General features: G+C 42.9%; 1 protein-coding gene across 24 annotated transcripts in view; it reads right to left on the bottom strand.

Moving 5' to 3' along the window:
• Positions 1 to 13,423, bottom strand: part of LOC133230294 (nuclear body protein SP140-like protein) — an 81,310-nt gene that overhangs the window by 33,421 nt on the left and 34,466 nt on the right. For 12 of the 24 annotated variants that reach the window (XM_061387564.1, XM_061387612.1, XM_061387622.1 and 9 more), the window contains 4 exons: positions 11,040 to 11,123; positions 9,740 to 9,820; positions 7,480 to 7,560; positions 6,997 to 7,086 (listed from right to left, as the gene is read on the bottom strand). In XM_061387564.1, coding sequence (XP_061243548.1) covers positions 6,997 to 7,086; positions 7,480 to 7,560; positions 9,740 to 9,820; positions 11,040 to 11,123 — 336 coding nt within the window. The remainder of the gene's footprint in view (positions 1 to 6,996; positions 7,087 to 7,479; positions 7,561 to 9,739; positions 9,821 to 11,039; positions 11,124 to 13,423) is intronic. The other 12 variants (XM_061387602.1, XM_061387651.1, XM_061387696.1 and 9 more) reach the window with 7 other exon arrangements.

Below are 13,423 nucleotides of genomic sequence, written 5' to 3'. Positions count from 1 at the left end.
TGGAGAAGACTCTTGAGAGTCCCTTGGACTGCAAGGAGATCCAACCAGTCAATCCTAAAGGAATTCAGTCCTGGGTTGAGAGGGTAACAGGCAGGAAGGCCAGGGGTCTCCAAACGGAGGAAATAGCCTGCAAGTGTCAGACATTTTTATCTCTCTTAATCGGCTGCTGCTGCTAAGTCGCTTCAGTCGTGTCCGACTCTGTGCAACCCCAGAGACGGCAGCCCACCAGGCTCCCCCGTCCCTGGGATTCTCCAGGCAAGAACACTGGAGTGGGTTGCCATTTCCTTCTCCAGTGCATGAAAGTGAAAAGTAAAAGTCAAGTCGCTCAGTCGTGTCCGACTCTTAGCAACCCCATGGACTGCAGCCCACCAGGCTCCTCCGTCCATGGGATTTTCCAGGCAAGAGTACTGGAGTGGGGTGCCATTGCCTTTTCCGTCTTAATCGGCAGGAGGAAACAAACTAGCGATATTTTTTTCTTCTCTATATAAATTTAAAAGGAGATTTCTCTTAAAATACTGTGTTGCCATAAGAAAACCTGGTTTCACCTGAAGTTAACTATTCTCAAACCTAGAGATAACCAATGCCTTTTTCTTATAAAATATTTGTCTTAAGCTATGCTAAAGTGCTATGCATTTACCCCAAACTCTGTCCTCAAGTCCGTTCGCCTCTTGGCTCAGAACGTACTTGACAAACCAGTATGTTATACTCAGATATTGTTCCCCTAATCTATGTAAATGAAACTATTTGTATGGTAGTCCGCCCTTCTTCAAGATTCAAGTTAATCATTTTATGGCCCAGGATAAACCATTTGGTGCCAAGATTATCCCAAAATGCATCTTATGGGTGAGCGGCCTGGTGCCATTCTGAATTTTAAGACATTCCTTTCTTTCATTAACAGACTGCTAGTGACTATATAACAATCCAGCTGAAGACTAGCAGGGGGTACTCTTTCTGCCCTCTTCTGATGCCTATGTCAGAAGCTTTCTCTATCTCCTTTATACTTTAATAAAACTTTATTACACAAAAGCTCTGAGCGATCAAGCGTCGTCTCTGGCCCCGGATTGAATTCTTCTCCTCCGGGGGCCAAGAATCCCAGTGTCTTTGTGTGATTCAACAACAACCTTTCAGGGTGTTCATTGGAAGGACTGATGCTAAAGCTGAAACTCCAATACTTTGGCCACCTGACGCAAAGGGCTGACTCGTTTGAAAAGACCCTGATGCTGGGAAAGATTGAGGGCAGGAGGAGAAGGGGACGACAGAGGATGAGTTGGTTGGATGGCTCGAGTTTGAGTAAACTCCAGAAGTTGGTGATGGACAGGGAGGCCTGGTGTACTGCAGTCCACGGGGTCACAAAGAGTTGGACACGACTGAGCGACAGAACTGAACTGAATTGCTTTCTCTACTTTTCTTTTTCTACTTTAAGCTTTAAGAATAAGATATAAAGATCTTATTCTTCTGGGAAAAACTGTCTTGAAAATTGCAAACCATAATTACCAGAGCCAGTTTTAAATTTATCCCAATTGGCCAATGACTGTTTACATCACTAGCCACATTTAAATCCAGCCAATTAAGGGTGGCCTTACACTTATGAAAATCAGCCAATCAGCAATAGACACACTTCAGCAAGCCTGAGTGTGGCTAGATGCTAACCTAGTTATAAACACTCCTGTTTCTGAAAATCTGCTGTTCCTGAACTACATGCTTCCTAAAACTGTAAATAAAAACACAACATTGCAAATCTAATATACTGCAATAAAAATTAATTAAAAATAAATAAATAAAATTTAAATAAAAATAAATGAATAAAATAAATAAATAAAATTATTTTTTGAAAGACACTGAGTCCCATAAGCACAGTGCCTCCTCTTGCCATGTGCCTTGCCAGCTTTAGCTTCAGATATTGCATGATGACCTCTGCCTTCAAAAACAGAGCTCCCAGCAAGATCATCACGAAGACTTGTTTAGGGGTGTCTTTTGAGACCCTTGAACCAACAGGTACAAACCTACAGCTTTTTGTGCATGACTCAGATTGTCTTCCTGATCCACTTCCAAGTGAAGCTGTCCCAAGAACAACTTGAGCTCTGACTTGTTTCTTTGAGGTTTTACTGAATTTATTTTAGTATTTAAAGATATGTGTGAAATTAGATACAAAATCATTGGATCTTTTGGTTTGGCAGCACAGCATTTAACAAATATTCTGTCAATGTACTTATTCTTCCACTTCTTCATTTACTCTCTTTTCTTCTGTCTATTTTTTAAAAAGTCTTATCTCATGTGTTTGTGTATTCCTGAATTTCCCATGCTTTTTAATTATTAGAAGATAGTGATCCAAAGCAAATACATAGAGACACAGACTTGATAAATCCCCAACCCATGCCAGCCCCAAAGACTAATTAATGGGTGGGGCTCCAGTAGACCATAGCCAATTTGTGCAAATATATTTGGTCACATTTGTCTTGAGTCTCTCACCAAAACCTTCATGAGGATATTTGACATTGTATTAATTTGTGAAAGAAAATCACTTTGTTTAGTACATAACTATTATCATGTATTTGATCATATGTCTTCTTTCTCATCTCTGTTTGGTTGATGAGTTCAATGCCTCATTTACGAGAAGGACACTATTCATACTTATGACTGGGTGTAGTGGCCTCTTTGTTTGTCATGGGTTTGTCTCTACCAAAGTCACAAGCTCCCACTGGCAGAATTTCCACTTCCTCTTTGTACTCTCAGTATGAGTCTAAACTCTTGCACTTAAACAGAAAATTTTTACAAAAGATATCTTTGGGTTTCAGTGGGGAATTTTTGGTATGTCAAAAGTAAATGACAAATTTAATAATATTTCCCTCAAAGAAACTCCTAAAAATGTAATAGGTAGGGCTTTATCCTGCAAATGAAACTATATTAAATGTATTAAGAAGTACTAACTTGCACTGGAGAAGGGAATGGTAAACCACTTCAGTATTCTTGCCTTGAGAACCCCATGAACAGTATGAAAAGGCAAAAAGATAGGACACTGAAAGATGAACTCCCCAGGTCATTAGGTGTCCAATATGATACTGGAGATCAGGAAAAATAACTTAAGAAACAATGAAGGGATGGAGCCAAAGCAAAAACGACACCTGGTTGTGGATGTGACTGGTGATAGAAGCAAGGCTTGATGCTGTAAAGAGCAATATTGCATAGGAACCTGGAATGCTAGGTCCATGATTCAAGGCAAATTGGAAGTGGTCAAACAGGAGATGGCAAGAGTGAATGTAGACATTCTTGGAATTAGTGAACTGAAATGGACTGGAATGGGTGAATTTAACTCAGATGATCATTATATCTACTACTGTGGGCAGGAATCCCTTAGAAGAAATGGAGTAGCCATCATGGTGAACAAAAGATTCGAAATGCAGTACTTGGATGCAATCTCAAAAACAACAGAATGATCTCTGTCCGTTTCCAAGGCAAACCATTCAATATCACAGTAATCCAAGTCTATGCCCCGACCAGTAATGCTGAAGAAGCTGAAGTTGAATGGTTCTATGAAGACCTACAAGACCTTTTAGAACTGACACTCAAAAAAGATGTCCTTTTCATTATAGGAGACTGGAATGCAAAAGAAAGTCAGGAAACACCTGGAGTAACAAGCAAGTTTAGCCTTGGAGTATAGAATGAAGCAGGGCAAAGGCTACTAGAGTTTTGCCAAGAGACTGCACTGGTCATAGCAAACACCCTGGTCCAACAACACAAGGGAAGACTCTACACATAGACATCACCAGATGGCCAACACACTCAGTTGTGTCCAACTCTTTGCGACCCCATGGACTGCAGCATGCCAGGCCTCCCTGTCCATCACCAACTCCTAGAGCTTGCTCAAATTCATGTCCATCGAGTTGGTGATGCCATCCAACCATCTCATTCTCTGTCATCCCCTTCTCCTCCCGCCTTCAGTCTTTCCCAGCTTCAGGGTCTTTTCCATGGGGCAGTTCTTTGTATCAGGTGGCCAAAGTATTGGAGTTTCAGCTTCAGCATCAGTCCTTCCAATTAATATTCAGGAATGATTTCCTTTAGGATGGACTGGTTGGCTCTTCTTGCAGTCCAAGGGACCCTCAAGAGTCTTCTCCAACACCACAGTTCAAAAGCATCAATTCTTTGGCGCTCAGCTTTCTTTATAGTCCAACTCTCACATCCATACATGACCACTGGAAAATCCATAGCTAGACAGACCTTCGTTGGCAAAGCAATATCTCTGCTTTTTAATATGCTGTCTAGGCTGGTCATAGCTTTTCTTCCAAGAAGCAAGCATCTTTTAATTTCATGTCAGCAGTCACCACCTGCAGTGATTTTGGAGCCCCCAAAATAAAATTTCTCACTGTTTCCACTCTTTCCCCATCTATTTGCCATGAAGTGATGGGACTAGATGCCATGAGCTTAGTTTTCTGAATGCTGAGTTTTAAGCCAACTTTTTCACTCTCCTCTTTCACTTTCATCAAGAGGCTCTTTAGTTGTTCACTTTCTGCCATAAGGGTGGTGTCATTTGCCTAGCTGAGGTTATTGATATTTCTCCCAGCAATCTTGATTCCAGCTGGTGCTTCCTCCAGCCCAGCATTTCTCATGATGTACTCTGCATATAAGTTAAATAAGCAGGGTGACAATACACAGCCTTGATGTACTCCTTTTCCTATTTGGAATCAGTCTGTTGTTCCATGTCCAGTTCTAACTATTGCTTCTTGACCTGCATACAGATTTCTCAAGAGGCAGGTCAGGTGGTCTGGTATTCCCACCTCTTTAAGAATTTTCCACAGTTTGTTGTGATCCACACAGTTAAAGGCTTTGACATAGTGAATAAAGCAGAAGTAGATGTTTTTTTGGAACTCTCTTGCTTTTTCAATGCTCCAGTGGATACTGGCAATTTGTTCTGTGGTTCCTCTGCCTTTTCTAAATCCAGCTTGAACATCTGGAAGTTCACTTCCATACTAAATCCTGACTTAATATTATTTGATGATAAATATTATCTCTAAAATAAAAATAAAAATTAAGACAAAAGATAATAACGAAAAATAGATCCCAGGCTGGTTATGCAATGACTGCTTCAGATTTCCTTGTAGAGTTCATTCCCTTACAGAAAGCAAAATTATCTCAAGCAACTGAACGTAGAACCTTCTCTGTGGTTGTTGTTGTTAAGTTGATAAGTCGTGTCCAACTCTTTGCGACCCCATGGACTGTAGTCCACCAGGGTCCCCTGTCCATAGGATTTTCCAGGCAAGAATACTGGAGTGCATTTCCAGTTCCTCCTCTAGGGGATCTGCCCAAACCAGGGATTGAACCCATGTCTCCTGCATTCCGCATTGCAGGTGGATTCTTCATTGCTGATCCATTGGGGAAGCCTGGGGCTTTTTCTAGGATATGTCAGATTGCTAAAACCGAAAGCTATTATGTTTTTGGAGTAGATCATAACATCTGAATACAATGGAAACAGATTTTAAATATCTTCAGGAACCCATAGAAAAATGGATATTAAGTGAATTCCCAAAGATTCCCGGAACATAGAGACAATTCCATAAGGTAGAACTGCTTCCACTCAAGATCATCAAAGTAAGGTTTTCCTGGATGTCTAGCTTGTCACACTGATTGTCACATTCTTCTTCGCATTTTTTATCCTTTATCCTTGCTATTTCAGCTTTTCAATTTACTCATTTAATGTTTGAAGCCTCTGACTTCCTCATAATGTTATCTTTACTGCTAATAATAACATTCCAAGACTGACACACTTATGATCACCACCCTAACTTTTAATTTAATTCTTCTACAGTATTTCTAGTAGAGCCAATTTTAAGAATTTTTGAATACACTGTCATCCCAAACCAACTTCTTAAAAAACATTATGACTTCAGTTGCAATTATGCTTCTAAAATCAATTTTAATCCAGAAAACAGCCTTAAGAAACATCAGTCTGGCAGCTATTGATTGCCATTTAGGGCAAGGATGCTACAAACCATTTATATCAAGACCATGACTTAGTCATGAGAATCAGCTTAAACCCAGTTGTACTTTGTCTTTGAGAGTTATCCATGGAGTAGGAAACCACTAAAACCCCCAAAGAACCTCAAACATTTGAAGTCATGAGTTATTCCCATAGTAAGATCAAAAGTTCAAACATTTAGACAAAGAAACCATTGATGGTGATATAAAACATGTCACACCAACTTAAGCAATAAATTAAGTCTCTATAGACAACAGATAAATGAAAGGTTATGTTCCTGTGCTGAAAGAGGTGAATGTAAATATTCTTCGGGGATACTAAATAGATATAATGTACTAACAGTTTCACTAAAAATTAATCACATTTTTGTGCAGCTTCTTTGTTCTTTTTCCTGTGTGAGATTGTATCTACTACAAATGGATACATGGATACTTACTATCAAACAGCATGACCTCCTAATTGTGGAGTTGCTCAAGGTTTCTTGTCCCTTGCGTTTTCCCGAAGAGTCAAGGTAAATGTGAAGACGGTATTTGAGAATTAACTGAAACTTTCATTGTGGAGTATTCCTAGAGTACAATACCTCAGGAAACACCATCCTCCTGACACCCTGCAGCCCAGACCATCCTTATCTCCCTCACCTGGTCCATGCTTTGGTGGTGGGGGTTTCTGCAGGTGGCTCAGTGGTAAAGAATCTGCCTGCCAGTGCAGGGGATGAAGGAGACATGGGTTCAATCCCTAGGTGGGGAAGATCCCCTGGAGAAGGAGATGGCAACCCACTCCGGTATGCTTGCCTGGAGAACCCCAAGGACAAAGGAGCCTGGCAGGCTGCAGTCCATGGGGTCACAGAGGGTTGGACACAGTGGAGCACAGCACGCACGAAGTCCTGGCATTTTCCCAAAGAATCAAGGTAAACGTGAAGACTGTATTTCAGAATTAACTGAAACTTCCATTGTGGGGTATTCCCAGAGTAGCATCCATTAGGAAACACCATCCTCCTGACGTCTTGCAGCTCAGACCATCCTTACCTCCCTCACCTGGTCCACTTTTTGGTGGTGAGCTCAAGGATTCCTGAGTCTCTTCTTCATCACATATTTCTAAACAGGTGCCACTGCCTTCTGATAAATAGAATGAAATCTCTTAGAAACCCAGTGTATGACCAATGGAAGCCATAGTAGGAAAGCCCTACCAGAAACAACCGGGAAGACTATGGTGGCTAAAGAATCTCCAAGGTGGGAATGTCCCAACCCGTAGACCCTCCTGCCTTTGAACTCAGCTGACCTGGAGGTTAACAAGGCTCCTGACACTATCACCAGAGGCTGAACATAATCTCACAACAAACCCATCTCACTCCCTTCTAATACAACTAATTTCCTCCGTCTTTTTGATTCTTTCCACGTGGCACCTTGTATTTCTTCTGTGTGCGCATGTGAAGAGGAGTAGAGTAGATCTTCCTCCCCGTAGACAGAAAAAGATTCAATTAGTTACATAGGAGTTGAAGTCATGAATACCTTCTCCATCCAGTGGTTGACTGGGCAGCTCCTCTTGTTCTTCTTTGTCAGTCATTTGGGAAGCTTCAGGATCACAGGACTCTGAAAAGAAATGAGGAATGGTATAGAGGAATTTATTTCCATGCAGGAATAGAGATACAGATGTACAGAATGGACATGTGGACACAGGGATAGGGAAGGGGGAGGTTGGACTAATTGGGAGATTAGGATTGACCCGAATATACTACCATGTGTAAAACAGATAGTGGGAAGGTGCTGTATAGCTCAGACAGCTCAGCTCTGTGATGACCTAGGCTGGTGGGATGGCGGGAGGCAGACATGGAAGGGATGTCAGAGAGGGGACATATGTATACATATAGCTAATTCAATTTATTGTACAACAGAGACTAACCCAACATTGTAAAGCAATTATACTCCACTTAAAAAAAAAAAAAAAGAAAGAAGGAAATGAGCTGAGTTAGGAGGTTCAGAGCACAGGTGAGCTGCCCTTTGGGAAAAAGGACATCTGCTCCAAGGACCACACCTGAGATCCAATGAAGCCTGTTCTGCCTCTGTTTCCACTTCATTCACCTCATTCTCCTGCCCTCTGCTTCTCAGTTTCCTATCTATAGACCTGCCTCTAAACATTTCTGCTTCTGCACTAGGAGAATAATTGTGTATAATTATGAAGATGTATCTTTGATTTTGTGTGCTCTCCCCCCCGCCAACATCTCCTATCTTTACATTTTTTCCGCAGTGATGATCTTGAACTCTCATTTTTTTGCTTATTCTCTCCAGCTCTATTCCTCTAGGTCTTTCAAATCCTATTGTTGTTTAGTCACTAAGTCATGTCCAAGTTTTGTGATCCCGTGGGCTATAGCCCACAGTCTCCTCTGTCCATGTGGTTTTCCAGGCAAGAGTACTGAAATGGGCTGCCATTTCCTTCTCCAAGAGATCTTTCCAACTCAGAGATTGAACCTACTTCTCCTGAATTGGCAGGTAAATTCTTTACCACTGAGCCACAGGGGAAGCCCCCAAACCCTGTAGCAGGATTCATTTCTTGCCTCACTCTCTCTCTCTTAATTTCTTCCACTCCCTACCGACAGTCTCTATTTGAGAAGTGGAAGGCTCTCTGGTTTGGGTTCTGTTCTATCGTGATTGAGATGTTGCAGGTCTGCCTTTGGACTCCCATCGTGTGATGACACTGACTTCCTACAAGCCTCACACAGCCACCACCTGTACTGAGATACTCAGGACACTGGTCTTCACCCTTCCTCCTACTTTGATCTCAAGGGAAAAACAAATATTCTTTTTTCTGTGCTTCTGTATTCTAATTGCTAAGGAGGGATAATAACGGTTTCCCTGGCTAAGAACTAAAATTCTGTGAGGAAATCTCACTTGCCAAAGTACTTTGAAAAGGAATAAAGCACTAAAAGTGAAAGTCAGTCACATCTGACTCTTTATGACCCCATGGACTATACAGTCCATGGAATTCTCCCAGCCAGAATACTGGAATGGGTAGCCATTCCCTTCTCCAGGGGATCCCAATCCAGGGATCAAACCCAGTTTCCACATTGCAGGCAGATTCTTTACCAGCTGAACCACAAGGGAAGCCCAAGAATACTAGAGTGAGCAGCTTGCCCCTTCTCCAGCAGATCTTCCCGACTCAGGAATTGAACCAGAGTCTCCTGCATTGCAGGTGGGTTCTTTACCAACTGAATTATCAGAGAAGCCCAATAAAGCACTATATAATCCAATAATCTGATGAAGAATATGTGGCAAAAACTGTTTGTGGGCTTAGGGTCATTGGTCTCTCTTTCTGACAAGTAGATATCAAGGACCAAGTTTCTTTGAAACTCTATCCGAAGTTATAACAATATAATATTACTATTAAACACTAGATAAATACCTACCTTTTATTCTTTATAGGAAATAAGAGGTGCATAGGAGGTAAAATCACAATATTGAGTCTTTAGTGTAAACAAGCATAAAGATTGTGGAGGAAAAACAGACTATTTCTTTAGGACTGATCTACTATAACAGAGGACTAGATGGTTGGATGGCATTGCTGACTCAATGGACATGAGTTTGAGCAAGCTCCGGGAGATGGAGAAGGACAGGGAAGCCCGGCTTGCTGCAGTCCATGAGGTCACACAGAGCTGGAGACAGCTGAGTGACTAAACAACTACAACATGAGCAGGGAACCAGGGTCATGCTGTTCAGCTCTGAATTCAGACATCTGACACCTTGCAGCTCAGGGCTGACAATACCCCTTCCTTACCTGGCTCACATCTTGGTGGGGAGCTCGGGGCTTCCTGGGGATCTTCTTTCTTACAGATCACACAACAGGCATTGTTATCCTCTACAGAAAGGAATGAAATCCCTCAGAGGTCTCAGTATACAACCAGGGGAAATCATGGCAAAAAAAAAAAAACCCTCATGGTGACAACACAGGAGGCCCAGTTCTCCTGGGTGGGGCTGTCCCTGTCCCAGACCATCTTGATCTGCCCTTGGAGTTCCCCTGGCCTGCAGGGTAACTCCCTCCCATCATTACCACCGGAGGCTGAGAACCAGCCACCTTCTCCTGCACTCCCTGTACATCTAATTCTCTTTCTCCTTCTTCCTCTTCCCATTGACTCTGCATATTTTTCTGTCTGTGGCCTTGTTTCCTCTGCCAGTGTCTCTAGATACTTCTCTTTGTTTTGGTGTGTTTTGGTGTGTGCATAAAATAGAGGTTATGACAGTTTGCACACCTGTCTTTGGTAATCTCATTCTCTTTTTAATTCTCGCGCTTTTCATGCATCTCTGCTTCCTCTGTTTCTACCTCAGTCAGTGTGTTGCTGTTGGAATGTCTCGCTATTTCCTTTGTCTTTTTTTTTTCTTCCTCTTTCAGCCTTGACACTGCTCTTTATTGCCTTTCCCCATCCCATTCTTCCCTCCATTTTTCACATGGACCACAGGGCCCAAAAGCTTCCCTTCATCAGCTTTAGTCTAAGAATCCTACATCACCTTTCTAAATTGCAAGCCTACTCATCATTCACAAAACTTATTTTCGTGTTCCTAGGACTTCCAGAAGGAAGGTGAAAATGATTTCCTTGCCTCAGTGGCCATAACCTGCTGACAACTGGATTTTTATATGCAGTTAAAGTCACCCAAGTTCAATCCCTGGTCGAGAAGATCCCCTGAAGAAGGAAATTTTCCAGTATTCTTGCCTGGAAAATTCCATAGACAGAGGAGCCTGGTGGGCTAGAGTCCATGGGGTTGCAAAGAGTTGGACATGACTGAGCACACACACACACACACACACACACACAGAGTCACCCAGGCACTCCTACCTTGGGACCTCAGCCCACCTTTGGCACATCCTGGCCCCCTACCTTCTTCACCCAGGGGTGCTGTCCTCACCCAGCTCCACTCACCTGTATCCTTAGTCTCTCTCACAGTTTGGGGAAAAACAAAAGAGAAAATCAACACAATTTTTTGTGTACATAAGTGAATATGAAGAAGAGAATGGCAAGATGAGAGAAGAGGAGATTTTTTTCCCATTTATTGAGGCAGTTGGGAATTTCAGTCATAATTACCTCCCCCCTCTGCTGGTAGTAGGCTAAGCACCTCCTCGGCTTCTCCTTCAGGAGGCATTTGGGGAGCTTTGGGATCCCAGGTCACTGCAGAGAAACAAGGACACGATGGACGTGGAAGGCGATCAGAAACAGACCTCAGTGGGCTCGTGCCAACACCATGGGACACTGATATGTCTGCTCCAAGCTCTGCTCCTGGGAGCCACGGGCTGGCTGTTTTTTGCCATCTACTCGCACCCCTTCTCCTTTTCTCTCCCTCTCAGTGTCTTATCCACAGTTCCACCTCCACGCAGCTCTAGCTGTGCATCCATTTGATTGTCTGGGTTTCTCTCCTCATGTCTTGTTTTCATGTCTTGGGGTTTCCTGTTTCCTTGTTTTTCAGTGATAGTGTGTCTCTTTTCCTCTATTATCCATTCTAGTTTTCTTACGCTAGATCACTTACAGTCCAAGTGGTTGGTCCATTTCCATGCTCCCTGTTTCTCAGTGATTTCCATTCCCTCCCCACCAGCATTACTTTCTCCTTAACTAAAACCTTCTGGACTCTGGTTCACTCCTTCAAGAACCTGCAGAACTCCTTGGGTTTCCTCTTCCTCTTCTGACCACACGACCTCACCCTGACTGCCAGCTGGCTTCGCACACCGCTGTCCTCGGGGACACACCCAGGATGCTGGTGCCCACCCTTCCTTTTCTACCTTGCCCTTGCGAAAATAACTGCCGTGCCTTTCTGTGCTTTATTTCTGCGGCCATAAAATAGAGGTTATGACAGTTTGCACACCTGTCTTTTGGTTTTGTGAAGCTAAGAGGGGGGCTTGCACAACCCAGTAATCTGATGCAGAATGTAAGGAAATTTGCATACATGGTTTCCCAATCTCATTCTCTTTTTAATTCTCGCGCTTTTCATGCATCTCTGCTTCCTCTGTTTCTACCTCAGTCAGTGTGTTGCTGTTGGAATGTCTCGCTATTTCCTTTGTCCTGATTTGTTTCTTTTCCCATGTCTGTTCCCACCTACCTTTTCTCCTCCTTCCTTCCCTGATGCTGATCCTTACATCCTCACCCCATCTCTCAAACTGCTGTTTTCTAAAACGAAGGATCCAAAAAGGTATCTCTGAGATAGTATATAACTTCCATGTGAGGGATTCCGTGGTGGTCCAGTGGTTAAGAATCCACCTTCTAATGCAGAGGATGTGGGTTTGATCCCTGGCCGAGGAACTAAGATCCTACAAGCCAAGGGGCCACTAAGCTCATGAGCTGCAACTACAGAGCCCAGGTGCTCTGGAGTCCAAAGGCCACAACTAGAAAGAAACCCAAACATTGCAATGAAGATCCCACGTGCCACAAGTAAGATCCAATGCACTCAAAAATATATAAATAGATAAGTAAATATAATTGGCATGTGGTTTCACCAATTAGTGAGCAGATTAGACAGTGGAATGGACCAAGAAAACTGTTCCCAGCACAGGGCTAAGTGTGTGCAAAAGGCTCAGATGAGAAAAATTCATCAAAACTAAAATTACTGCCAAGTTTTACATGTACTTTAAAAGTCACTGCAGGAGAGGCACACATGTGGCTGGAGCCATGGAAAGGAAAATAAGGGAAGGATTTACTCTTTATGACAAGAAGAAGTACTGATTTAAGGTGTAGGCACGTGAGATAAGCCAACTTGCCTTTTCAAAGGGTCATCTAGGTGAGTTGGAGAGGATGGATGCAGGGAGAGGGTGATTAGGGGAAGGTATGAGACTAGACAGAGACTGTTGCTCTGGCTCTGGTTCCAGAGAGAAGAGAGATCTGATGAGCGCTTTTGTGTTGAGAGCGGCAAGCAATGGACGAGCAGGAGACATGTTCAAGGTGTAGTTGATTAAACTGGATGATTGATGGGTTGTGTGAATTGAAGGAGGGGGAAGAGACATTGATGATTCCTAGGTGTCTGCCTGAAGAACGGAACAATAGAGTTCCATACTGAAACAAAGAACACCAGGAAAGGAGGCAGATGCGGCATCAAGAAAGATGGTCCATACAACTAAGGAAGTGTCTGCTACTGAAGTTTCCCAAAACCACCCAAATGGGGCAGTCTCACAGATTCCTGTACAAATAAATCCAGACACTTAGATGAATGAGCTTAAAAGACAAGTCTGGGCCAGAGATAGGAATGTGGGGCCAGAGATAGGAATGTTATAGATGGAAGTAGACAAGAATGGCTGAGGAGAGGCCCCTTGCCTCAGAGGCTATTACAGGTGCCACTTTGATCATTGGGGTAATCTGAAATCAGTCCTGAATACTCATTGGAAGGACTGAAGCCGAAACTCCAATACTTTGGCCACCTGATGTGAAGAACTGACTCATGGGAAATGACCCTGATGCTGGGAAAGATTGAAGGCAGGAGGAGAAGG

Source organism: Bos javanicus, chromosome 2 (assembly GCF_032452875.1).
Source record: "Bos javanicus breed banteng chromosome 2, ARS-OSU_banteng_1.0, whole genome shotgun sequence".
In the NCBI taxonomy this organism is placed as follows: Eukaryota; Metazoa; Chordata; class Mammalia; order Artiodactyla; family Bovidae; genus Bos; species Bos javanicus.
The sequence above is the reverse complement of the archived record's forward strand: the minus strand, read 5'-3'. Positions and strand labels throughout refer to the sequence as shown.